General features: G+C 39.6%; 2 protein-coding genes across 10 annotated transcripts in view; both read right to left on the bottom strand.

Moving 5' to 3' along the window:
- SHANK2 (SH3 and multiple ankyrin repeat domains 2) overlaps window positions 1-27290 on the bottom strand; it is a 354395-nt gene that overhangs the window by 7311 nt on the left and 319794 nt on the right. For 6 of the 8 annotated variants that reach the window (XM_080594526.1, XM_080594522.1, XM_080594527.1 and 3 more), the window contains 3 exons: window positions 12814-12944; window positions 11385-11496; window positions 7838-10250 (listed from right to left, as the gene is read on the bottom strand). In XM_080594526.1, coding sequence (XP_080450652.1) covers window positions 7838-10250; window positions 11385-11496; window positions 12814-12944 — 2656 coding nt within the window. Of the gene's footprint in view, window positions 1-7837; window positions 10251-11384; window positions 11497-12813; window positions 12945-13183; window positions 13244-27290 lie in introns of all 8 variants that reach the window. The other 2 variants (XM_080594528.1, XM_080594529.1) reach the window with 1 other exon arrangement.
- Window positions 17673-27253, bottom strand: LOC308196066 (uncharacterized protein). Of its 2 annotated transcripts, XM_080594531.1 has the most exons (3): window positions 23806-27253; window positions 23323-23709; window positions 17673-18821 (listed from the first exon to the last, which is right to left on the bottom strand). In XM_080594531.1, exons 2-3 carry the CDS (start codon window positions 23399-23401, stop codon window positions 17962-17964), a joined length of 939 nt encoding a protein of 312 aa, XP_080450657.1. In that variant the 5' UTR covers window positions 23402-23709; window positions 23806-27253; the 3' UTR covers window positions 17673-17961. The 2 variants fall into 2 exon arrangements, with proteins under 2 accessions (XP_080450657.1, XP_080450656.1); XM_080594530.1 differs by having other exon boundaries at window positions 23323-27253.

Raw genomic sequence — 27290 nt, 5'->3', positions numbered from 1 at the left:
GATCAGAGCAATGGCTTCTCATGGCTACAAGCAGTATTAAAAGGTCTGCAGGCATCTTTCTTTCCTTGGACCATGGGTTCAGGACTACTGACTATTAAAATATGACTCTGGAACTATGATAAGAAAAATATTTTAGCTGATTAATGAGGTTTCAACACCAGCTCAGTTTATAGCCACACCAGTACTCAATCTAATAGAAACGTTAACCCTTTTATCAGAAAGCTCGGGGCACTTCATTAACAGACATTCCTACGGCAACACACCTCCTCTGAGGAGGTTATTAGCTGTTCTGCACACTTGGGAATACAGACGAGTTTGTGAGTCAGTACACGTCCCCACTGCTGCCACAGCAGTCCTATTTAGGACTAGTTTTACAGTAACCAGCTGAAGATCAGAGGAAATGTAACCACAGCAACTTGAGGTCACTGCTGTCTGCAAAATTACTCAGCAACCTGCAAAACCAAGTTTGTGCTCTGTTCCCGGCTGCTGTGCTCCAGCTGGCTCTGCGGCTGGCTCTGCAGCCTTCACAAGGCAGACAGCCTCACGAAGGTCATCCGAGCCTGCTGAAGCCCACAATTACATTTCCAGACTTTCCGTCCTAACTCTTTCAGTCCAAGATTCTTTCCCCCCTTTTCCCACCTTGTTTCACTTGCCATATCAAATCCAACATGCTACAGAGACTGCTGTACTGCGATTGTAATCCAAGGAAAAAACACGTGCCTTTGTGCAACTCCTATCCATCCCAAATTATAATTTTTGACATCTACAGTACAGTCTGTGATGCAGATGCAGCCTTGAAACTATCAGCTGTCCTGCATTTTCTGGATGGTTGGTATCCTGGTCAGTAAGGGGGCAAGTACATTCCAGCTGGAGAGCAGGCATGTTTGTGTTGTGTTGTGGGTTTTCCAGATTTTTTAATAAGAGCAATTTTGGTATGCTTTATTTGATCATCTGTTATATTAAACATATTAAATCCATATTAAAGCTGCCTAAACCCAAATTTCATTTTAAAAAGGTGAAAAGTCTGATAATTATTTTAAATAAAATTTGCCCTATTAGAATCAGCATATGGTACTAATTTGTAAACATTTGCTGCTGTAAGACTGCACTGATGGCAATGCCTATTATGCTGTCTTGTATTAAAACCACAATATATAATTCCTATGTCTCCAAGTAGAAAAGCCATCAACACAGCTTGTAGGGAAGAAATTCTTTTAAATTTTAAATTGGATTTGCAGGATTCAAATTTACTGTTAACTTAATATCAAATGCAAATCAGTGAAAGATGGCATGCTGCAATAGGTCCTAGGAGCCTCTCATCTAAAAAAACCCAACCAACCAAACAAAAAAAAAACAACAAACAAAAAAAACCACCACCAATAAAACCCCCAGATAATTATGCTCTCACGAGAGCTGTTTTATTCTGTAACTTGCCAAAAAACTTGCTCTCTCTGACAAAGGTTTTCCACTGTTTTGGAGAAAAAAGCTTAGCCAGTGAGAGAAAAGAGACCCTATAAGAGGTACTGTGGGAAAATAACTTTTCACAGCTTTCTGAGAACATGCAAAACCGAAACTTTGCCTTCATCTCTTGTAATATTTTTACTGTATTTTTGGATTGTCAAAGGAAAATTGCATGGTAGGAAAGTAAGACAATAATCATCTGTTTTGGGGGAAGATTAAGAACAAGCATTGATGTGATGACTGGCAGGATACAGAGCTTCTTAAATATCATTATTTAGTGAGAAGAATTGAGAGATGGTTAGTGTCTGTTGCAGGTAACACTGTTCAGCTGAAGCGAGGAATAATCACTAAAGGTCTGTGGGAGGCTGTTCAAGACCAACAGTTTTGATGTGAATGGCACAACTATCTGGAAGCAGGCAACAAGGGCAAGGTGTTGATGAGGGGCAGAGGACCAGGAGGTGGCCTCAGCCCTCTTTTCTTGGAGAGCTGGAAGAGAAAAGGTCAAGGCAAGCTGGAAGGAAAAGGGAAAATCTCACAGCTTCCAATGAGGAAGGATTATCAGTTACCACTGCAGCACAGCTTGATTATTTCAAGGGCTAGTTTGTCTTTACTTTAAACCTCACATAAGTATGTAAAACTGCACTCCCTTTCCCCCAGAAAATACCCTAAAAAAATCCAGCAGAATTTTGACAGATTTGAAAAAACAACGTCCCCTATTTAGGTGTCCAAGCATAAGTTCAGGAATCCACTCTTAGGTGCTCACGTTATAAAAAACTTTGCTGAGTATTTGTCCGATGAAAAGTGGCTTTTATTTCAGTTTGAGATTGCATCCCTTACACGGTTCTGGAATGGCTACCATTTCTGGATTAGGACAATCTAATCCACATTTATATCAAAGTCAACATCAAAATTACTAAAATGCGGTAACAATGAGTGAGCATTAAAAAGAAGCAGAATGCACAACATACTCTATGCTTTATTGTCGTCACTTACTTCATGGCACTTCAGCATGACCCTCTTCTGACAACAGCAGTCATGACAGCAAATAAAAATGACAAAATGGAATGACTGAAACTGCAAGAATTACTGACAAAGTAAGCAATCCTGTGGAATTGGCTGACAAATGGTTAACAACATGAAGTGAAGCTAATGGGACAATATTAAACTGAAAAATCAAGGCTTGAGAATTATTCCACAAAATACACGTTTCATAATCTGGGAAATCTGGAGACATTTTACAAGAAACCAAATGTATGATCAGTCCCCATGCAGGACTCACTGCTAAGTTCAGTTCTGCCTTACCTGTTTGTGAAAAAATGGGAACTTTTCCAGATAAGAAACCCCTTAGAGATGCACAAAAGCCCTGACCATAGACAGTTTCACCTTTAAAATTTGCTATGCCAACACAATACAGGTTATTTTTCCTAGAGGACTTGATCCTGCGTGGTTAAGCATCCTCCACAACTCCCACGTTTGCAATGAGTGCTTCCCACTACCAGGAGTGACGCTCAACCTGCCACAGAGGCCACGGGGGTGTTCTGCAAACACAGGCGGAGAAACATGAGCACCATTTAAAATATAAATAGCTCCTCCCTACAGCAAAGTTATCGATCATTTTGGTATGGTGGTGGCAGAGAGCAGGAGTGGCGGCTGTTCATTAGTCCTTATTAGTACATGGGAGCGGTGGCGGAAGGATGGTGTTTGCACTGGGGGTTGTGTTTCTTCTCCTTCGCAGCCACGGGGTCTATTTTGCGTTAATCACGCTGGTGTTATTCAGTCCATCTTGCAGGCTTGCACTTGATCATTATGTCGCTAAGCAACTGCTGGGTTCACAGACAGAGCGAGCACTCCTCTCTTAACCTGATAAAAACCCTGCAGTAGCCTTGTCCCCCTGTCTTTTATCAGCTCCATATGCAAGTCAGTAGCCTCTTGAGTGCCTTTATAGCACTGCTGCATTTACAGCTTACCAGTCAGCGATGCTGTTATGCTTCCCCTCCTCTCCACCTGGCTCGCAGAGTGTAGGCACCCCTCGGGGCTGCACTTTTAAACCTCTCAACCCCTGTGTGTCCAAGCCCAGGGGCAGGAACTGTAACCAGAGGTCACCACTGGAGCCTGAGCTCTGGGTATTTGGCTCAGGTAGAGACCCGTATCCAAACGTCCCGAACCTTTCCAGGAAGGAAGGCTGGGCAGAAATGGAGGAAGTGATGGTCAGATGTTGTGGTCTCTGATTTGAGAGCCTGACTATGTGGACAGAGCAAATAAAAATTCGTATCGCCAGGAATAATCTCCAAAATTTCTTAAAGAAGCTGATGGCCAAAATCAGGAGTGGGATTAGCAAGCACTCATTCAAAAGCTCTGGTCCAGAACCTTCTGATCAAGTCCTGCAATTATACTTGTATTAGCACAAACTAAGTAAATACATCCTTCCGCTTTTTCCTCTTTTTCCTTCCCTACCAGTCTCCTCTTCCCATCCCATGGCTGGTCACTGCCACTGAGAAGCAGATGGTTTCCAGCCAGGCATTTCCATGCTCTATTTAAAAATCTTGAAGCTCGGTGTCTCCATAAGAACCACGGCAAACTATAAATACACAGTGTAGAATTACTGCTAAACCAATGTACAGTGAAAAAAAGCTAGATAGGGTCTTTTTTTAATGTAATAATTGAGAGAGAAATGCTGCTCAGGACTGTAAAACAGTCTCTTCATAATCCTCATTTATCAAAAACACATAAAGAAGATCTATTTCATGGGTTTCTCTAACAAGCCATTACCAAACTATCCACAATTAAATTCACCTCTATGCTACCCTGACGGTGCACTTGCCGTGACTGAACCACATTTGTATGTCTACTGGCTGTATAAAAATAGCTCCTAGAGATATTTAGAACTGGTACCTGGGTGAAGCTTCATATATTTCACAATGAAAAAATATATATTTCAATTTCGTCAGGCTCCTAGTGCTATGAACAGAACCCAAGTGAGCATGTGAACAATGTTACTATTTTTAACACTTCCCATGGCTTCTCTTTGGCTGAAGGATATGAACGAATATACTCATTTTTTATCACTTTTCTTTTATTCAGAGGAATCTTTGTGTTTTGAGGGCTAAAATTCCTTACTCCCTTTCTAATGCTACCTCACAGAAAAGGGCTACCAGCTCTACAATTGGCTGGCCTAGGTTTTACGGTATTAGAAAAAAAGTCATGAAACTGTAAGAATTTTAGCTTTACAATTTAAATATTAACTTTAATACTTTGGCAAGATGGTATTCCCTGATCATAATATATTATGACTTTGTAAAAAATTGTGTCAGTCATGCGATTGGGCTAGAAAGGCTATAATTTGTTTAGCTTTTTTAAAGGTAAGGTAGGAGTAAAAGCAGTAAAAATAAGCCTTTGTCTGGGAAGCATTTACCACACATCACTTTTGTGTGGGTACCTTCAAGAACAGAACTGAAACTTAACGCAGGCAGCCCAGGGCATAAACTTATGCAATGCAACAAAGACAGAAGTCAGAGCATTTTCTCCACGGTGCTAACATTGCCATGACCCCTTGAGGGCAGGTCCCAGCCTTGCTGCAGTGCAGGCAAGAGATGGGCACCAGCGCTCAGGCAGACACCACATAGCCAGCCACAGCCGATGGACAAGTCACACCTCTGACTCTGCAAGTGAGCGTCTCACCTGGCATCCCTCTACCTCACTCCTGGTAAGACGAAAAGGAATTGCCTGCAGCATCTTTGTAAAGAGATCTCAAATATCTGTAGATAGTTGGATCTCTTCTGCTGCTGCTGACTTCTTATGCCATTTAAATAAACCCCCCAGTAGCCTTTTCTGATCCTTTTTAGTATCTTCAATCCACCTAATTAGCTGGAGCTGAATTAAAAAATAATGTAATCACATTAGTTTTGAAAACAAAGGAGAACAAAATACAGCCCTCTTACCTTCCATCTACACATCTACATTCATATACCTCTGAAAGCATTTCATCTATGATCAGATAGCAGCCAACAGTTCTACTGCTCTATTCCACTGTCTACTTTTCTTATTTATTATCTCGTAGGTCTTTCAGGATTGTTTTATCTCAAGATCCTCTCTCGAGTTAGCAAATACTCACATTTGGGCAGACTTTTCAGGAAAGAAGTAGGATTTCAGCCAGATTTAAATAATTCTTTGTGTGTTTTTGCTTCCAAATGGAGTCTCTATTTCCATAATGAAGACTATGTAATTTGCCAAAGTTGAGTTACAAGAATTAAAAAGCTAAAGGACAGTGAAGCAAAATAGTTTCCTATAGCTGTCCAAGTCAGATTTTTCTCTAAAGTATAATGTATATGTGATGACACGTATACATGACAGTTTGTTCAAGGAAGCAGTTTTTGCTTTTTTTTTTTTTTCTGCAGCCTTTGTATCAGTTTAAATTTCTTACCACATGCACACCAAAAAAAAAAAAAAAAAAAGAGGTAATTATTTGCTTCCACTTCTCATTTTTCTCTCAGAAATGAGTACTTTGAAGTATTTACAGTACATTGTAGTTACTTGTCTCAGTTATTTTCTAATAAAATATGATGATAAATATATTTACTGATGATGATAAATATCTTTGATGATAAATATCTTTACTGTCACCTGGAAATAACTATCAATCTAAAATATACACGATAATAAATATATCAAACATATGAAGTCAGAGGCAACATGTTCATATGGCTTAACAAGAAAGACGCTCAAGCCCAAGCAAAAATAGTGTTCTTGAACATAGTAAGAATAGTATGAATTGAAACTGTCAGAGACGTGCAAGACAAGACTTATGTAAATTCAAGCTTAGTGTACAAATGTTGATTTTATGTTTGCCAATGGTGTTCTCAAATTTAAAGGGTTCATTTGCTGTGCTAACTTTATTCAAACATTGTCTTCATCAAGCAGCCAGTACATATATTTTTCTTGTACAGTTTTCATTGTATTTTTTTCCCCATGTATTAAAGCTTTTCCTGTACAGGCAACTTGATTTATGATCCATTTAGTCAAGAACTACTGGACAGGAATTCCAGAATTCTGGCATTTTTCTTCCATCCCTTCATTCTAGAAGATGTATAACCTCCATACCTCCCTGTCAGCAATTTAATGACTTACATCTTGCAGAAAATAATGTAACTACCTGACTCTGAGGCTTGCGATCTCACTGTTTTCTGAATGAGCAATCATTTGCAATTAACAGAGTCACCCTTTTGCTACATGCAAAACATCTTTATGCATGCAAAGAATGGCTCTTTTCAAAGGCCAGGTTATTTATTATCCATCAGAATGTTTCTATTTAATTTTGCTTACATGGTATCTTTTTTAACAAACTTAATCAGCACTACATTTCTGCAAAAAAATCAATTTCTATGAAGCAGGCCGGGCCAAAAAATATGGGATACTTCAGTAAAAGGTCCATTTAACTAACGTATGTAAGGCCAAACTATTCCATGCCACAGAAAAGTAGTACCATGGGATCTTAATAAAATGAACAAAATCTCCTTTTTTTTCCCTTAAGTTTGGATTTCATGATATTTATATCCATATTCAACACAAATGTGACAACAATTAGTTGTGCATTTACCTAATGGTGTTTGACTACTGTAACTTACTTTTTGTCTAAGTACCTTTTGATACTAGTTCTATGGAAATGTGTTGCCCTGCACTAAAAGGATGGTACTGTTGGGAGAAATATGCCACGCTCTTGAACCTGTAAACATCATAGACTATTCACTAGCAAATGGGGACAATAGAAAGTAAGAACTTACATCCAATAATACTGAGTGCTAAAGATTATAAATTAACCATTTAGCAAAAACATGAACAGTGCAAAGTGATTTCAGTGAGTAATTTCCTAAGACAGATTTATATTTCATGATATGGTGGTATACCATGATAAATATCATGATATGATTATTAGCGATACTGGCATGAATCAAACATCAAGCAGTGAATGTGAAGTAAGCCTGGACAAAAACACTTTTTTACCTGTTTGAAGACAAAATAAGTTAAAAATCTGAACAAAAAATAAATTATCACCACATTTTAAAAGAAAAAAAAAAAGAGAAAAGAGCCACTTCAAGAGAAATCTAAGTAACTCATGTTGAAACAACTGATAAGCTTGTAGAAACTGTCTCTGAAATTGGGGAATACCAAAAAGCTCCTATCCTATGTTGTAGACTACTGAAACATTGACAATGTAGGAAATTCTTCTCATCTGTAAAATTGTTTGTCATAGACTATTCATTAAACAAATATGTACAATAAAAGGCACATTCTTTAATCTGTATGATTTACAGGGGAAGTTAGTAAAGGCAAGAAAAGAAAGCAAGCTTTTATTAGTAAATTTTTTGCTAATTGCATTTACCTTGTACTAAGACTTGCAGTTTTTGTTCCAGTAGGTGACTCCAATCCTTCCCCTGGCTTTGAGGATTTCTCTCTGTTCATTTGCTGGAGTATTGAGTTCAATTCACTAATAACATTAGCCTTTGGGCCTGAGAGAATTGGGCTTTTCACCTCCGTCACATCACCCCATAGCTTAGATGTCCTTTGGGGAACAACTTTAGCCATACTGGGCTGTGCACTGATTGGAGGTGGGGGCGGAGCGGGAGGAGGAATAACAAAGCTGTCTACAGTTTCTTCAATTAGCGCATCCTTGTAAAGTGCATTGCTTTTGTTGATTATGGGCTTCATTTTTGGCTTAGGAGGTACTGGGGGTTTGTCCACCAGAAATGTTTGCCCATCTGCATAGACTGTACAAGTATCCACGTTCTCACCCCCTTCTGAGGATAAGGTAGAGATGCTGGACACTGTTGAGATAGTGCTGGTTGTCTCTAAGTGATGGTCACTACTACTCCGACTGTCTACCTCCTCAATCCCAGAGTCAGTGACGTTGTCAAAGCTGTCAGGAGGCGGCAAAAAGGAGGCAGGCAAACAGTTCGAAAGACCCACTTGCTTTTTACTGTCTAAGGAATTTGTTGACTGGCTGGGGGCAAATGGCGCGGGTGAAGGCGTGCCGTTTTTTCTTTGCTTAATCAAGTCTGTTAGAGCCGAACCGGGAGCTGAGCGGTCGTCGGGGATATCAAAGCTGTTGGCGAACTCTAAGGGAGGTGGTAGTGGCTCAGTAAAAATAAATTCTTCATCAATGTCAACTGATGCTAAGGGTGGCGGGGGGATGCGGAACGGCAAGATGACTGGGTCGTCGACAGAGCTCGCTGCTACGATGGTTTTGCAGGGAGATGCCGGTGGCTCAGGTGCAGCAGGCACATCCAGCTCACTTTCTGCTTCCTCACTTCCCTCTGGCCTCTCTGGTGGGGAGTTTTCAGGGTTTGGTTCCATTTCAACTCTTTTTTCCTCTTCATCTTCAGGCGCATCATCCGACTTTGCTGTGTCCATGGTATGAACCATTAACAAGCCAGCTGACTTCTGCTGTGAAGTATCCACAATGTTTATCAACATGTTTTTCTTCTCTTCAGCCTTCTTTTCTTTCCCTGCATCTGTTTCATACTTGTTCTCAGTCTCCTGCCTTCGCAATGGGCCGCGAGTATTTTGTCTAGTGACAGTAGCAGTAACAGGAAATGTCGTTTCAATATTGGGTCTCAGCTTTGTATCGATGTAAAGTGGTTTATTAAGGTCAGGCTTAACAGCATCCCCTTTGCCTGGAATCTGCTGTGTTTGTTCTTTCATGGCTCTGTCCCTGGCAGAGAGAGCGAGGGCTAGTGGTGAGTTTGGATCTAATAGCTTTCCTGTGACTGGGTGAACATAATTATCTGAGCTGGATGCATTCGTGGGCTTAGCTGCCACTGTACTGTTTTCAGTACCTTTCGTTTTGGACGAAGCATTTAATGTCCTTGAATCACTTTGATTGCTGGGTTCACTGCTATTAAAAAGATTTTCAGGCTCTCTAGGTGCAGGAATTGGAGATGGTGACATAAGCTGTCTAAAGCCATCTTCACTACTAAACATTGCTTCATCAGTAAATTTAGATTGCCTCATACGTGGTGTTGGTGGTGTTAGCCCAACATCCTCATCTCCTAGGTCTGTGGAAAGGAAGGCTGGAGAATTACGCCTTGCTTCCAGCCGCTTTTCCCTGTCCCTTACTGCTCCAGCAATGGCTGCTGCAAATGGACTGCTGACACCTAGGCTGTCATCGGGTCGGAGTTGCCCAGGTTGCTCTGAAGACTGAGGATCGATTTCCATGCTGCTCCCTTGGCTGCTCTTCCCGCTGCTGCTGGTGGATGGCTCTTTCACAATAATTGTTGGGATTGGAATAGAGCAGGTCTTTTCTGGACTGTCTTCAACATTGGATTGTTTCACCAGCATCCCCTTCCGTCTCGCTGGTTTGGCTGGCACGTAAACTGCTTTGCTTGCAATCTTCCCGACCTCAGAATATGGGTTTTCTGGCATCTGACCCCTCTTGTTCCTGAAATTTGCCTGAGATGTGGCACTCCGACTGTACAGATCCTCAGAGTCCAGAGAGTAGCGGTCCAGTTCTCGTCTGTAATAGATCCCTTTGTCCCTTATCATAGTTCCCACATTTTCAGGCCTAACCAAAGAAATTTTTGCACCTGAATTCTGATTAAATGGAGGTTTAATAGTTCCATAGCTCCTTGATGTTGGGGATTTGGGAGAGTTGTACAGAGAGGGAGAAGGTGGTGGTGGTGAAGGTGGTAAGGACTGTGGTGGTGGTGGTATATCTTCAGAGGTGTCAGGCATTGAAAGACTTCTGGTAAACTTCAGCATAGGAGGAGCCAAAAACTGCCGTTCTTCCTCTGTTATTCCTAAAAAAAAGAAAGTATATATAAAACAATGCCTTCCTTTGCAATCCCTCATATTGTGTTATTTCTGTATCCAACCTAAAATGCTAAGGTGCATTTCACATGAGGCATATGTGCAATTATGAAAAGGGTCTTTTGCCTCATTCCAAACATAAGCATTTTTGCTTGCTGAATTTGCTGAAACCCAAATGCCAGAATTCAAAAGAATGCTACAGAATTTTAATTAAAATGATCATTGATATGTAGGCAAATGTTTGGGGTTTATGTATCATCAAGGTAGCTGTTGAGAAGCACATTTTCTTTGAAGATTATTGAACAGGGAAGACATTTGGTGCAGAAGAGTACCTTATGTCTGTCCCTAGCACTTTCTAAATGCACAAAATTATGCAACTTAGAAACCTAATGAATTTTTAAGATGCACTGAAGCTTAGCAAAGGAACTGAGAAGATTCTGTTGGGGAAAAAAATCATAATGTTTTATTTCAAAGAATGACATTATATTATTACAGATACAGCTTTTAACATAAATAAACTTGCTAATGTTGGGATAATTTAGATGGCCAATTTTACATCATCCTAATGGGTTCCTAAATTGAGAAGTATCACTTCTAAGATTATTATAAAGAACAGAACAAGCTCAAGTTTGGTCTGCTCTATTTCTTTTCTCTTTTGTACAACCATTTATTGACATCATTTGGAAAGAAAAGGAAGTGATTTTTATTCCTTTTGATCAATAGGGATTTCTTTATAAACTACACAGCATTACAATACTTCTGCCTCAATAACAAAATAAAAATGAATAACATTTTGCCATAGATAATGCATTGTAATAGGCTTGTACCACTCTTTTTCTTTTTTCCTCTTTATTTTTTCCCTTCTCGATAACATTTTTTGTTAGACGAAACATTCTAAAGAAATGAATCAAATCATTCCACAACGCTTGTCTACTGCCATTAGGGCAGAATGTGGAAATTATAGCAACTTAAACAATAATTTCTTTTTCCATTAACTTTGTATAAAAAATAAGCAATCATTCACTGAGGTAAAGACATTGGAGAAACATGCTTTAAGAAAGAGATAAAGCTGCTAAAAGTAGGTGATTAATGCACAAGTAAACTATGCATGAGAAACGTTTTACCTATAGATTTTTGTCTTCTCATTGTACCCCGAGGTATACCCAGAAAAGGACCTTGAGGACTCCCTGGTACAGTGGGCGTCATCACAGCAATACCCTGTCTCTCATACATGGACTACAAAAAAACAAACAAAAAAGCCCAAGAGCATTAAAGCATGCAAGTCTTTTTCTCACAGGTAAATAACTCTTTTGTAATATCAACTAATCCACTACCCCTCTTACTTAGAATTTTTATGGAGAATAACAAATTTGATATTCTTCTGGGAAGGCGGTAAAAAGAAAGAGAAGGCTGGGATCTGTTTATATGTTAAAAAAATAAAAACAGCAGTAAGTGGAGGTAGGTGAAATTATTTACAAGGCAATATGTTAAGTTTCCAGCACATTCTGTGTGCTGTAAGAAAAAGAAAGCCTGAGCAATTATATTTTGTTTCATTCACTTCCAAAAGCCTTGCACACACTGTATGGGTGTTAACAGTCGCTTTGTGCCAAGCTGTATCCTCTCTTCACTTCTGAGAAGCAGACCTACTCTTGGAGTCTTGCACAGACTCAAGGTGTCTTGTGCAAGGTTACGCTGGAAGTCAGCTTCTCGGGTAGGAACTGAGAAAAGTACCCTGATCCCAATGCACTCAACTGTTCTTTTCTTGTAGTCCATTACAAAACTATTTGTTTTCTGCCTAGAAACAGTCCCTATTTCCTTCTTTCCCAAGTTACGGAGAACAGCAAAGTGTATCAGGACTGGGGCTACTTTAGAGAGGTAGGCTATGGAAAAATGCATCTAAAATACATTAAAACCTTTTTTTTTTTTTTCCCACATGTAAAATTCTGTAAGAGCAAATTCTGCAAGTGAGTAATCCAATTTCAGAGTTCTGGAGTTTAAATTTTTAATGCATGCTATAGTATGAATGTCAATTCTTCCCTTACAAATCATCATGCATTATTTAGTTAAGATATTACATATGCCATTAGACATAATAAAAACCTGCGCTAGTACAAACCTTCACATTAGTCTAAATTATGTGGCTGTACTAATTCTGGCACTGAAACTTTGATTTTCAGCAAAGATTTTAGCTTGGCCTTAGTGTTGTACCAACATCTTCAGTTAGAATTTACTGGTATCTTACCAGCTCAGATTACAGGCAGAGCAAGGTCACATCTGTTTGGATAATGGTAGCAATGGTGTTGAAGTGACAGTCTCAGAATAAATGTAAGAACTTAATGCTAAAAGGTTTTAGGGGTACATAGGCTCTTCTGTTAAACAAACTATTACCAAAAACACAGACTAGACCAAGGTTACACGATAACAAAGACAACATGATTATATAAAGCATTGTTTTAAATTAATTTCTGTTGTGTGTTGAACTTTGCACACTGGCAAAGTACCCCTTCCAATCAATTTCGGAAGTGAAAGCAGTACATCATAGCTATCACTCACATTCATATCTGTAGCTGAGGGAAAACATCTACTAGAAGGCCGCTGTTTAATAGTTGCCACTCTTGAGTCCACAGTTGCATTGTCTGCAATTCTTGATGGCTTGGAAACTGGTACTATTTCATCCACCTTATCTGTAATATAAAAGTATTCAGTAAAATAAATATAATTTGTCCAAAAACTGAAAATTTAAGTATTGCAAGTTCAAAGGAAGAGATTTACTTTTCAAAAAAATGCAAAGAAAAAGTTTTTTTTTTTGGCATTTTAACAAGGCAATGCTTGAGCATCATAAGTCGTGCAAGCCGAGCACTTTTTATTGCTGCTACATAACATGCATGCTTTAGTTTTAAGCCTGCATGCATTTAATGTTTACTTAGTGTGACTCGAAAAACAATCCTCTTCTTCAAACCTTCAAAATGTGAAGGGAGAATATCTATATAGAAATGGAAAGAAGACCTTTAGAAATAATGAATCTGTACAGCACTGTTTCAAATAGAGATAAGCAGACTGTACTTAGTCATTAGAATTTCAGTGATATTTTGGACAATAACAAGTACTCCAGAAGTGCTCTTTTATGCCTATTCTCTTCAATTAATCACATCCTGATCTATTCACACTTTTGGATTATTAGATTAGCATTGTATGCAATGACATCATTCTTTAAAATTAAACTTTTATATGTATTTTTTTTCTTAACTGCACAGTCTTGGAATTTGTTTAGTTGTGGTCAGAAACAGACCAAGCAGGCAAAGTCCAAATCAGAATGAGAACTTCAACACTTGGCTTTGGGATCCTGATCTACCATATGGCATGACAATAATATACAGGGAAAACTTTATTCAAAATCTTCTGAAGTTTAGAGTGTTTGTTTTAACCCCATTTCCAACTTTGGTCACAAACAAGATTCATCAGTATTTAATACATAATGTTACTCCCTTAGACTGAGGACCTCAAAGTACCATACAATCAACTAATTATAGCCTCACAGCTCTTTTACTGCCACTTCTGTTATTACAAAACTAAGGCATGGAGAAATTAAATCACTAGCCTATGACTAGTGAACAAAATAGTTTTATTTTTGAACCTGTACTAGAATTCAAACTTATATCATACCAACATGTTTTCTTACTACCCTTTTCATCCCATTTGCTTCTCTAAGAAAGCATAGACTGCAACACATTGACTATTCTGTACTTGATAATCATGTTAATTTAGTGTCTTTTCCTTTGAAGTTTCACTGAAGTAGGGATTAGTTATTTAGCCTGTGGTATTTAAGTGAGTGAAATACCTTAGCCCGGCTCCTATGCTTCCACAATGTGAGTTGGAGCAATGTTACTTTTCAGCCCTTAGATCCTTCTCCCAAATGTTTGATTATTTGCTTCAGCAGAAAAGCAGCTGCTTCATTAGGTTACTACAGACTTAAAAACCAGGATCTTGGTGGTCTACAGATGGTGTTACTATGCAAAGTATCAGATCTAGGGATTTAAGCTTTACCTCTCACTGGAGAGCAGCATACTCAGGGCCCTGGATATGGATGGGAATAAGGCAGGAGGAAAAGAGCTTTTGATTCCTCTAAATTGTAGATCTGGCAGATGCAAGGATGATATTTTAAATGGGAGAAGAAGAAAGGGAATAACTTTTAGCCTTCTGGTTAGAAGAAGGTTGTCCTAGAAGTGGATATTTTAGTGTCACAGAGGGTCAGGGAGCAGGCAGGAAAGGAAAGGTTGAGCAGAATCAGTAAGCTGAACACTGCTGAAATCTTTCTCACAAGAGTAGTGTTTCTGTTTCTTTTCAATTGAAGTTAGAATTCATTTTTTTCATTGGTCTGCTTTATTTTTGTGTGTTTTAAATCATCCAGTGAACGGAGAAAAGGAAAAAAATTCTTAAAACCATCACATGTATTCAAAAATAAAACAAACTTCAAGTCACATTTCATAAGACTTTGTAATACAAACTGTGAACTTCTGAAAGAAAAATATCTGCACTTCTGCTCAGCAAAAGGCATCAGAATGCAATGGTGTAACCATGAACATTTGACCTATACAGCAAAAATATGGCTAGACTCTAGAATTGTACTCGGGGGATCAATCACCAAGAGATTCAAGGATGTAGAGATTTCATATTAAGTCTCTCCCACCCTTTCCAACATCCCAGAAGGCCAACAACTGGTCTTTGGGATAGAGAAGGAACTTTGGGAAACTGAAGCACTAGGTACTCAAAATCTGTAAATCAGAAATATAAATATACCAGTAAGAACTGATCCCCTTTATTTTTAACAGACACATGTAACCATATACCCATTCAGACAACAAAAAGCTACAGGGAAAGAGTGATGAGGCTATGACAGACACTTGAAAAGCATGAAAATATTTGTTTGGGGATGAAACATACATACCCTCCAACTGCACTGATTTTGCTAGACAATACTAGAAGTCAGATCCTAATTTTGGATCTGACCAAAATATCAGTTGGTACCAGTTCTTAATATCATCTACTATTTCCATCTGGAAGAACTTTATTGTGTGTGAGTTTATTGCAGGTTTCTTGTCTGTGGACAGTTCCTCAGCCCTATAGCTGCTCCCATTGAAGTGGTGCTTTGTGTCTTTCCAAATCTAGCTAAAGCACTGAGAAATGGGAGAGGAGAGCAGGTGACAGCTTAAGCTACTTTGCAAGGAACTCTTTAGGGGTTCCTCGCACAGTATTTCCAGCAGCAGCACTGCTACATCTGTGCAGCTTCTTCTTTTGCTCTGCTGTTTTTGATGAGAATGCAAAGGTAGATTGGAGGGCATCATTTTAAAACTACAACAACAAGTTTGAAGCTACAGAAGCAGCCAGTCTGTGGAATGTGGTTTATTCTAAATGGCAGCAGCTACATGGCGGGTCCTGCAGAATACGTCAAAATCTTAGCAACTGACCGCACAACTGCACCACACTTTTGAAGTGAAAGTACTATGTAAAATAAAAACATTCTCACTGTATTATCAGACATGTGCTAATTAGGCCAAGAAAATTAACTGGCTGATTTGTATTTAGCTTTATTCAAACTCATCCCAAAGAAATAAGATGTAAGCATATTGGGACAAACTTCCACTTGCCTCTGCCTTTAACTAGGCTGTTCGTATCCACATTACCAGCGTGCAAACCATGTATGCACCAGAAACACATGTTCAAAAGGCTGTTCATATTGGAGTAATTTGTCAGGCTTACTAATGGACTTCTCTCCCAACCTCCATGTGATCTTAAATAACCTGCAGCATGCGCTTCTTGTACCGGTGAGAGGGGAGTCTTACAAGCTTGTGTTGGAAATTCTCTGAGAATGCTTTTACAAACAGTTTTAACAAGAGAGAAATAAAAAAGCCATGGAAGGGGTGCAAAAATTTGCACTTGATCTGTGTCGACAGCGTGGCCGAAGAAGCACGCCCCCAACGGTAGTCTTAGAAGGAACGCAGCTGAATGTAGGTGGAAGGGAAGAAATATTCTGTACTGCAAAGAGCCTACACTGGAGGTTGGCCATGCCAGCTGCATTTCATCATTAAACCATTCATTTAGCAAAGTACAGCCACAAGCACGCACGCACACACGCTTACAAGGGAGCAATTTGTGGCTGACTGGTAGAATAACAAAATGTTGTATCTGCTTTATTTTGATCAACTACAGTCTCAGAGAAAGACGGAAAAGAAGAGGCTATGGCTGACTGGACAGAGAGTGCAGCTCAGTTATAATCATAGAAGAGGATTTTTAGGCCTACAATTACTCTCTATTATTTGCCAGAGGAGGAATTCATCGCTGCTTTGCATATAAACTCTTCTGAACCTTTACAAAAAGTTACAACAGTATGTGGAGAGTCAAACACAGGAGCCATGCTACACCTGTGATAATTAGTTACCACGCTCAAGGGGCTCCTGGTAACAGCATCCTTCCAGAGAACTGTCAGGGATATCACATGGATAAGCCAGTCTGATGCCTCTGCATGCATATAGCAATTTGAGTGCCACTATATTAAATTCCCCCGAGAGAGGCAGCACCAACAGATATAAAATAATTTATTGCAAAGTGCATTTCCATCTGCCCTGTGGGTTACCAATTGCACCCGTGTTCTGCTCAGGGTGCCAGCCCTCAGGAAATTAGATGGCCTAAAGGCACAGAAAGTAGTTTGCATTTTATCAACATGTAGGTCGTCTTTGATGAAAAGCTCTTAATCACAGACATAGTAGCACAGTACCCAACAGCATGTCATGACTTTTACATTCTCAAGAGGTCTGGCTGCTAGGCAAGCTTCTTTTTTTTTTTTTCTTTTCTTTTCATTTTCTTAAATAATTAATATCTGTGATAATTACAGGGGACAGTCTCCTCCTAGTAGATTTGGTGCAGGAGATGGCTCTTATCCCCGTAGAACACATTGCTTAGTGACTCCTGTTTCAGATCCCCGGACTCTCTCAGAGGAAAAATTATAATGCTGCCCATCCAACCACCAGATCCATCATAAAAGGAACTTTGAAAACGAGAGTCAGGTGCCTAGATAGATCTGGTGGCACATTACTATACAGGCCCCAAAAGATAAATATGAGGTATGATCCTGGCAACATTACTTATTATACAACATAGCCAAGACATGTGGATTAGCTCCACCGAGGGTCTTAGAAAGTGAGCTTGTCAGACCCACAGAGGATAAGAATGATCATGATCCGGTACAGGCTAACCCCAACACCTCAGGCTGGCATGCCAGAAACACCAGGCAAAGACTGATCGAACACAGTTTTGGAGGCGAGTATTGCCAAGACCTGTATACTTACCACCAAGTCCAGAATGCTTGCTCAGAGGGGATGGGATAATGGAGAAAGAAAACTCAAAAAACAGCTGCCTCAAGAAATGACTTGTATTTGTAAGAAAAGCAATGAATGCCTGGCACAGAGTAAAAAAATGCTTGTATGAAGTTAAAGTGAAAGAACAGAGGCAAATGTTCTTAAAATACCAGCAGCACACATTGTTAACAGTGCAAATATAAACTACAAAATGTTAGACTAATCTAGTCAGCCAGAATACAATGTTAGCCAATGTAGGAAATGGTTGAATTCTGCCATTGATGGCCTTATGGCTAAGAATTAAAAGGACAGGCACATTAAAAAAAACCCTAAAAATCCTATGGTGTGGTTATTTTTTCTTCCCTCCCCCTTTTGCCTGGCGTGTAGGCATGGGCAATGAGGCCCTCTCGGTTATGGCTCTCTGCAGCCGGCCACTGCGACAAGGCAGCGTGGCCTGCGGTGGTTCTCGAGAGTCGCTCGTCCCTTCGGCCCCTGGTAAGCACACAGTGGAGGCTGCCACTGCGTCCTCACCAGTCCATGTCGAGGCACAGGTTAACTCGACATGGGGGGTGGCTCTTTGGGAGATGCGTGTTTCAAGGACCTGCGTCCTTGGCTGCTTAAGGAAAGCTAAAATCTCTGACAGGTAGTTATGGATGGCTCTTGTGGAGGTAGCCACAATGCCCAGCTGCAGCTCCATGCGGCCCATGGACTGTGACATGAGACCCATGGACTGTGCATGCTCCCTCTTGATATTTTCCAGCAGCTGCACAATCCTACTGTTGGTTTCCATCAACAGCTTCTCTCCCTCTGTTAGCTGGGGCTGCCCTCTCCAACCCCGATCCCTAGGGACAGGCTCAACACCGCGGTGCTCTTCATTCATTTCATCATTGCCCTCCTCCTCAGGAGAGTCACTTTCAAACTGAGGAGTCCTACTGAGTGACTGATCCCCGGGAGACTGTATGTCCATGGTACACTCCGGAGTCCGCGCTGGTGTTTGAAATCCCTCAAAATCCTCCCCAACGTTGCTGTGCGTTTCAGATGAGGACAACGGCCACTGCCAGCTCTCTGTGGTCCTGGCCGGCGAGTCTTCATCAGAGGCAGGCACCGAGGATTCCTGTTCTTCGGCTGGCGTGGACGGCGAGCTCCCTCGGTGACGGCCAGCTTGCCCCGAGGATCCAGGAACCTCCCCATCTTGTTCCCCAGTGACATCTGGCAATCAAATAGAGGAGCAACAACCACTGTATCTGAGGCCAGGCAGATGGAGGTATCTACATGCATTGGACAACACATAGAAAGAAGCCAGTTGGGAAGCCAGAGTGTATGTGTTTGGGCAAACGGAAGGGCGGACTAAAGTTTAGTGACTGCATTGGGCAAGTGGCAGTTGACATTATTAACCACTTTTTATATAAATGCACACTGTCCTGTACCCGCAACACACACAGCCATGCTGCATCCCAAGGCAGGAGCTACCAATTCACCTCATTGTGACTGTGACAGGAAATGTCAGTGAACCTATCAAAAAGCTCACCTATGCACTGTAGTGGTGTCAGTCAGAAATCCCTGGGATGAGCTCAGGGCCAAGTGTCCAATTGAGCTTCCTGTGGTGCCAGATGTGCTCCTCACTGGCTGAGGGCAGCCCTTTGTTGTTCTGAAGCACTGCTGGCTATCTTCGCTTTTGTCCGACGTCTCACGTCACCCCCACCCCTAGTGGGCTCTCTCCCAAATCACTGCTGCAGGGTGACGGCGGCTGTCCACAGCATTTATCCTGTGAGCAATGCCCTCCCCAACATTTGCCAGATTTTCTCGCTCTTTTCTCCAAACAGTAGGTAAAGCTATCTGAGGGCATTGCTCGCCAGGATCTCATTGTCTTCTGAAAATAAGTTTTGCCCTCCCCTGGCTACCTCTTCCCTTGCCTGAGGGCATATGATGGAAATTGGGGTGCAAGCACTTCCGTGTGGCGGCTTGGTGTGCAAAGAGGCATTGTTACAGATGTTAACGAGGAGGATATAATGTATGTGCTTACTCTAAATCCTCCCGTACATAAAATGCACTCCCAAAGACTAGAGATGCCTGAGCTTTTTGCACCCACAGCGATCATCAGCTCAGGGTAGAGCATGACCTGCCCAGCGCCATTCTTGATTACATGAGCCAGTGGCCAAAACTCTCATCCTTTCCATGCTTAAATAATAAAAAAAATTGTTTAGGGGGGACAATTTGGTCGTTAGAAATTAATCTGGGGTGGTCTGGCTAAAATGTTGCAACGTGGTAGCCCAAAAAGCCTGTATTCCTCATGCTCAGGCAAGGGATATATGAGAGAAGCACTGTTGTTGGTAAGAACCTGAACAGCAGAGGCTGGCTGTTGCTAGATGGCTGGCTGGCTGTGCTGCTCATGCTGCAGTGGTCTGAATGCCGGGTCAGTGTCAGGTCTACCAGTCTCTGACATCCCAGTCTTGAAAAATGTTATTTTCTAAGGGTTAATTTCTGCTCTTTGGAATAGTTTATATGCTGCTCTTTGGATCTTGGCTTGAAGCTGTGAGCTTACGTCTGGAAGGTATTGCTGAGGTCAGGTTAAAATGCTACTTCTGCTTCTGTTTATGAATCCTTTTTTTTTTTTTTTTGATTTTACACAGTTTTAAATGAAAGCTCTTTCTGATAGACCCAAGGATCCTTCCTTATTTATATCCATCCCTGTCTATCCTAATTCTAATGTAGCACTCATTATTTCTACACCCAAGTGTCTCCAATATTATATTGCTCTGAAAGGGATTTTGTGCAGCTTGATATAATTATAATTTTTTAAATGCTAAAGTCATGGATATTATTTATGCATTTAACTTATTCACTACTTCAAAGTATTCACATTCAAAGTATTCACATTATGTCTCTGTCTAGTTGGACTGTCCAGTTGCATGTTTTATGGAAAGTGAGGATGAAATTGTATTTGTAAAAAGGCATGAGCTCCTTATGAAAATGGATTTTTAGGGACAAACTGTCATGCAATCATTGGCTCCCCTACTCCATGGAGATTTGAAAGGGACTATATCAACCTAACTGCAGTACCTGCTTCTTCCTTTGCAATGCTTTTCCCCCGTTGCCTTACTAATACAGCCATAGCTGCAACCCCTCATTAACAAATCTCTCTTAACAACTATAGTGTAGGACCATGAAATTATTTCTCAACATTTTCTTATTTGAGTACACATGAAAAAAAGAAAAAAAGAAAAACAAAACAGGGGACCTATTTTAACCACACATAGCAAACACACATTTCAGTTAAAATCTATGAAATCAGAGAAAGATAAGGGATTATATATATTCATTCTGGTAGAGCCACTGGTCATACAAATATCTTTGAATTTCTTTTGACATCTCATCAGAAAATTCTCTATATTTGAAAACTCCATTTTCCTGACATGTTCTAAACAGAACCCACCTAGCAATTGGTAAGTAATAGAACCAAACTAAATTAAAAATCAAAAACTGAAACAAAACAAAATAAAGAACTCCAAAGCCCACATTAATTTATGAGTATTTCTGTAAATAGTTCCACTGAGTTTAGATTGTTAAGGTTCAGGGGGATCATAACAACTTTGTTATTTGTGCAAATTTACACATTTGCCAGAGGCTTGTAAAGAAATGTTTCTCTGAAAAAGCGTGATAACATTTTTGCAAAGTCCCTAATTCTCTATGAAAACGTACCATTTGCCATCCTCCTCATCGATACTTTCAGGCTTTCAGAGCTAAAAGAAAAGCATCTGGCATAGGTGACCAATAACACAAATGACAAAGAATCCAAGCAAACAGTCTGTGAAAACCCATGGGCAGAAAATTTAATTGTGGAAACTATTGGCGAATACTTATGAATAATGAATACATTCACAGGTTTTAGGATAGGTTTGTTAACTTGACTAGCAATGAAAGGAGGAATATTCATTAATGGTTATTATTCATAACAAAGTGTTCAACAATTCTAGTCACTTCGGTTTCTGGAAGCTTTATCAAGCATTGACGTGGGGCATGGGGGAAACCAAGGGTGTGTTACATGGTCTCACACAAACTTTTGTTCACTGCTGAACAATCATGGGAAATCTGCCTCAAGGTGAATGGCTGACACCACAGTGATGAATGTGTCAGTCTCTACCCAATAAATCCATTCCTTGATGACCAAAGGTCGCCCTAGATTCAGACTGGATCTTGTTAAGATGATGGCACCAGCTGCTGGGTTGGTGCTGTGGAAAAGGCGTGCCAGTTACATACAGTAGGGCACCGGTAAACTTGGTTTGGCTGGAAACTGCCCTGATCCAGTGAAGAGGCTTGCTGCTTTGAACAGCAAGATTAAGGCTGGCTGAAACAGTTACCTAAACAAACTGCCTTTACCTCATTGCCTTAGCAAAGAGGTGACTTCTTAAATAAATGAATAAATAAATAACGAGAGAGTGCTAAGACTGCTAAGCCAAAATTGGCTATGGACCAATCTGTACATCAACATGGTTGACCTTACTTGGTTGTTAATCAGCTTTATAAAAAAATCTGTCTCATTTAAAACTAAGCTTAAAATAAAGTGGGTACAAAGAAGCACAGCTAGCTTCTTTAGGTATGAAGCAAAGGGATGAGGTCAGATTCTCTGATTTTTCTAGTTGTTTCGACCTTATGCATCATTCCTACATGCAGCATCGTGCTCACAGTGATATATACAACTTACAGGCAAAACACGTTGGTTATGTCTTTTTATATGTATCTTCATATTATCTTTATATCTTTGTATTTATAGCTAGTGATACCAGCCAACAAACTGACAATCTTCAGAGTTGTGACCTGCTTCATGTTCCTAAACTTACGTCCCTTGCTCTGAAAGGGCATGACTCCCAGTTTGGTCCTTAAATGACCAAGTAAGGGAATCAGAAAGGAGCATGCATATGGGCTGAAGGAAATATGAATGTCTGGCAGTCAGTGACCCACTGCACTTTAGCTTCAGTGCTTGATCACTGTGAATACTATGCAGATATTTCCAAAAGTCACCTGGGACTCTCAGGTTTCTGTAGAATGTTTTACCTCACTGATCCTGTTATGTTAAAACAAAAAGTGAGATCTGTTATTAAAGTGGTTCATGTAATAGTGACTAGTGAATCAGCATCAAAGTCCTAACTATTTTCCTTTTTTTCCTGTTGTCAGACAAGTTCTCTGTTTTTGCAGCGAAGGCTGTAGCTGGCTGCTTGTATGGGTGTTTGCACTGGGCTGATACAGGGCTTGGTCAGATGTGGCATATCTGTGGTGCAATTGCTCCTGGTGGCCACAGGAGAACCACTTGGTCTTTTGTGCCTGCAGGGGTGACCTGTGGTTTGCCCAATCCTGTTCTGAACATCGTGACGAGAAACCAGGATTATGAAGCCTCTGTGTTCATGAATACATCTTTCATTTTGGAGCACTGCTCTACCATGCTGTTGCCTTGCACCATAACATTTGTGACCATGCTTTCCTACTGACAGTCCTTCAAGTTTGTTATTAGACATAGTTAGGATTGTAGCAATTATCTGGTTGAGATACACAGAGAACTGAACAGTTGATTCAGCTGTAGGGATAGAAGACCAAGACAGAGGCCAAGAACAGAGCAGGGTTTTGGATATAGACAAACTTTAGAGACATCAGAAGTATTTCTTTAACTTTTGTTCAGTGAAGAACATTTGAGACTTATGCCTGTGTTGTGCCTTACCTGCCACTTGGACTGGCAGTTGATCCCTCCCCTGAGATGTGCTGTTCTTTAAGAATCCCTCCTTTTGAAATCCCACCATTTCTGTTTCACCTCTGCTACTGGACCGTTGCCTTTTCCATTATATTTCCTTTTCAGATTCCCCACCAGAAGAGCTGGACGTGAGGGGTGGGGTACCGTCTTCCTGCTGACAGGTAGGTGGAGATGTTCCTTGGCCACAACAAGTGGGCCAGGAGCTCAACAACAGCGGTACCACAGTTGGGGAGCTTCCTGGGACCTGCCTCTGCTGCTCTGGACCTGGGCCTCTGCCTGTATCTGCATCATGCCTCCTGGGGTGGGTGCATTTTTCAAACTGCTTAGGTACCAAGGTGACAGATGCCTTGTAAATACCTAAGATAGATACAGACAGAAACTGTACCAGGCGCAATCAGTTATGCAAAACTTCATACAATGCCAATTGCACCTATATGCTGTAGTATCACCCACCTTTTCTAGCATCTGCAGTCAACCACAGTCAAATATTTGGCACATGTATTTTTCCTTTTGAAAAGTGATGGAAACACAGGACATTCATTCTTCCTTGGTGTCAACCGGTCTAGAAACTTAGCCCTTAATGTCAGGTACTGCATATGCACATATTTTGTTCCATCGTCTTCCCTAAATATGAGTTTGCAAGTTTAGTTTAATTCTTTCATTAATCAATACAATCTGTGTTTCTTTGTCAATAATCTGTAAATATCATTTACATAAGCAGTACTAAAACTAAAGGGGTAGTCTTATGTGTGCATATTAAAAATGTATAAAGATGCATTTAAACTATGTAAAAATATGGTTGTGGTGTTGCTTTTATCTTATGTGTTGATTTTTAAAATTTCCTTTATATTAAACTATAGATAGCTCATTTTTAGCATAAAGATTGGAAGTTAATATGCATATAATCATAAATTTCCATGTACAAAACAACAACAACAAACTGTCTAAAACAAGTAGGTACTCTTATTCCCATTACATTCCTTTTAGATTTTTGTCACTTCCCATACAGAGGCAAAAGACCTTGCCCTGCTTATTTTGTGAAAGAATGGTTGGGAAGGAACTTGACAAATACTTCAGGCTGAATGTCTGTGTGTTGGGGGGAACTGTATAAAGGATAATTTGGGCAAACAGTACATACGGGAATCTAGCCAATGCTCTCAAAGAAACAGATAAACAAAATTCTGGAAGAGATTTATAATACTAAAGGGTGGTGTATGTTGGGGGGGGAAGTGGCAGAATTATAAGAACCTACTGATTTCAAAAGCAAGCTTGATCAGGCTACAGAAGTTCATATGATAATGATGCTTGTCATAGAACCAATTGTATTCGATGAATAAATCTCTAGTGCCTCTGGGGAAAAACAGATGACTTATCTGCAGATGGTTAAAAAGGAATCTCTGTTTTATTAGCTATGCCAACTGAAAACTAATGCATTGTTTTAGCTATTCAAATGTGAAAAATCATCAAAGACCAAAACTAGGCAAGGTATAGCTAGGTCTTCAATACGCTGTTCAGAATTTAAAGGCTAACCATAGGTAAATAATTGTTTCAGTGGAAGAATATTAAAGGTTTAGATTTAAACTCAAGTTTGTTTATGATCATATTTACAGGAAAGAAACAGCAAATTGAGCCCATGTCATACAAATGTTATAGTTAAAAACACACAAAAATGGAATGATTTGAGTTTTCATTTAGAAAATTAGGCTAATAATCATAAACCTGCTACCATGAGCACATTTTAATCTGGAAATTAACTTGTTCCAGGCCCACTGCAAATGAGCAATTTGCAGGACTGTGCTTAAGTCACAGTGCCAAAATATTTACCATATTGCAGACAATAGGCAGAGAATATTACTTTAACTGTTACCATGAGGAAATAACAAAAGTGCTTTGCAATACAGTCAAAACCATAAGCCATTCAAAACACCTTCCTTTCATAAAGACTGAGTAAAAATATGTGTATGTTGTCTAGGATACTGTAAACTCTACAACGTACACAAAAATTCAAAAATTGGAAAATTATGTAAAATAAATCAGTAAAACATAAAAATCGATTCATGAGTAAAATTAATCATTTAACATTGAATATCTACAAATACCATTAAATGTTTTATACAAAATGATTTGTATGTATTCACATTAAGGAACTATCAAAACTTTCTCTAAAGAAAGTCTTATTTGGGTTTCTAGGCTTGAAAATATCTCCACATTAGTACATACAAGTCACATTAACATATTATAATCACACAATCAAAAGTAATTTTAAGGAAGGCAGAAAATTGATATTTGTCCAAATTATTTCTATAGATACAATTTTCAAGTACCAGCTCTTTAACAGTATGTTCAATTAATGAAGTTATTATATAGGCATTTAAAATGCACCTGCAATCCTGCAGCCTTACAATTCAGCCTACCTTGAAAGAGGAATGGTCATTGTCTAACACTGGTTTCTGTTTAAGAACAAAAACAAAGCAGAGAATATAGTCAATACCCACTCCTACCCTGCAAGCCAGGTGGAATTTAAGTGGCAATTTGATGTTCTGTTTAAGAGACAGCATTTGAAAATTTGGCCTTGTCACAAAAGAAAGACAATCAATTGACAGAAACCAAAAAGAAAGGTGGAGGACCTAAGACACTTGCAGCCTTCTCTGTTCTTACACTTGCTTTCACACTTCACTTCCACACCGAGGGGAAAAAACAAGCAAACTATGATGAATTATCTAAAAACATTTATTTTCAATTATATTAGGAATTAGTTAACATGGACATATGAACATTTGAAGAAAAAAAAAAAAAGAGAGAGAAATAGCAGCAAAGCGAGTTTTGAGATGAGGGAGATAAGTCCTTCATCTCCCTGGCTCCTGAAAAAGAGAGAGAATACATTAAAAGTGCTGAAAAGTTTTCCATTGCCCTAACTGTATGAATGGGAAATACATGCAATTTTAACTGTTTCTCAAGCACTCATGATTATGAATATGTTGTTAGATATTCAATTAATAATATCTGAATATAACAAGTGACACTCACATATGCCAACGTGTTTCATTCATCTGGCTCCAAATGCTACAAAACCAACGTTTTCTTTAACACTTACAATTCTTTTTCCAACTTCTTTTATACCATTGTCTTGTTGGTTGATGCAGAAAGGTTTTGAAAACCTTTTCAATTACTGTCCTGTAGCAAAGAAAACCAAGTATTATGAAAGGGCACTACAAACGTTAGAGGATAATTTAACAAAATCAAAATAATACTAGTGTAAATGAGGAGAACACCCACACAGTGACTCAATTGACCTCTCTGCTCAGGGATTCCCAGTGCTTTCAAAATGTCAGTTAAAGTTCCCACATTAAGCAGTACAAAACTTGTTTTGAAGAAGTACTCAGTCCCGACAGTTACCTGTTAATTTAAGATTCTATGCCAAAAGTTGCTAAAAGTCAGCACATTAGATTTTTTCTTTTTTTTTTTCCCTGTGGAAAATCTAGGCTTAGTGTTTTTCTCCTTGAAACATGCTGAATTTCAATATTTTTCTCTTATGAAGTGTTTTAAAAGCAGGTATGTTGTAGTTATGGTAGAAATCCTATACCTTCTTACATTGTTGAGGACTCCACATGAGATAAACTACAAGTCATAAAACCTGTAGCCTTGCTCCATCAGCATGAAGATGGAGCCCATATTTTGTCACATATGTACATCACAAATTCCACTCAGAGTCACTGCCTCATGCTTTTGAAAATGACAATCGTATGACAACCTTTATCTTATTATTGCTACCTCATTAGAATTTCAAACAGGTAATGCAAATCAATTACTTACAAGGACAACCTTCAAGAATTCTTCATTAAGCCTGATGCCTTTTGATCTCATCTTCTAAAATACAGTTTCTGGTGAAGATCAGAAAACCTTCTTCCTACACAGAAGCACTGTAGATACTGGAAACT

This window comes from Anser brachyrhynchus, assembly GCF_964034855.1.
Source record: "Anser brachyrhynchus genome assembly, chromosome: 5".
Classification (NCBI taxonomy): Eukaryota; Metazoa; Chordata; class Aves; order Anseriformes; family Anatidae; genus Anser; species Anser brachyrhynchus.
This window is presented reverse-complemented; position numbering and strand designations above follow the sequence as displayed.

Bases quoted from the DNA above. Each gene is read 5' to 3' on its own strand.
- LOC308196066 (XM_080594530.1), bottom strand. From the start codon at position 23,401: ATGGTGGGATTTCAAAAGGAGGGATTCTTAAAGAACAGCACATCTCAG. The intron at 18,822-23,322 runs GTAAGGCACAAC...TTTGATTGCCAG, and splicing joins ACTGCCAGTCCAAGTGGCAG to ATGTCACTGGGGAACAAGAT.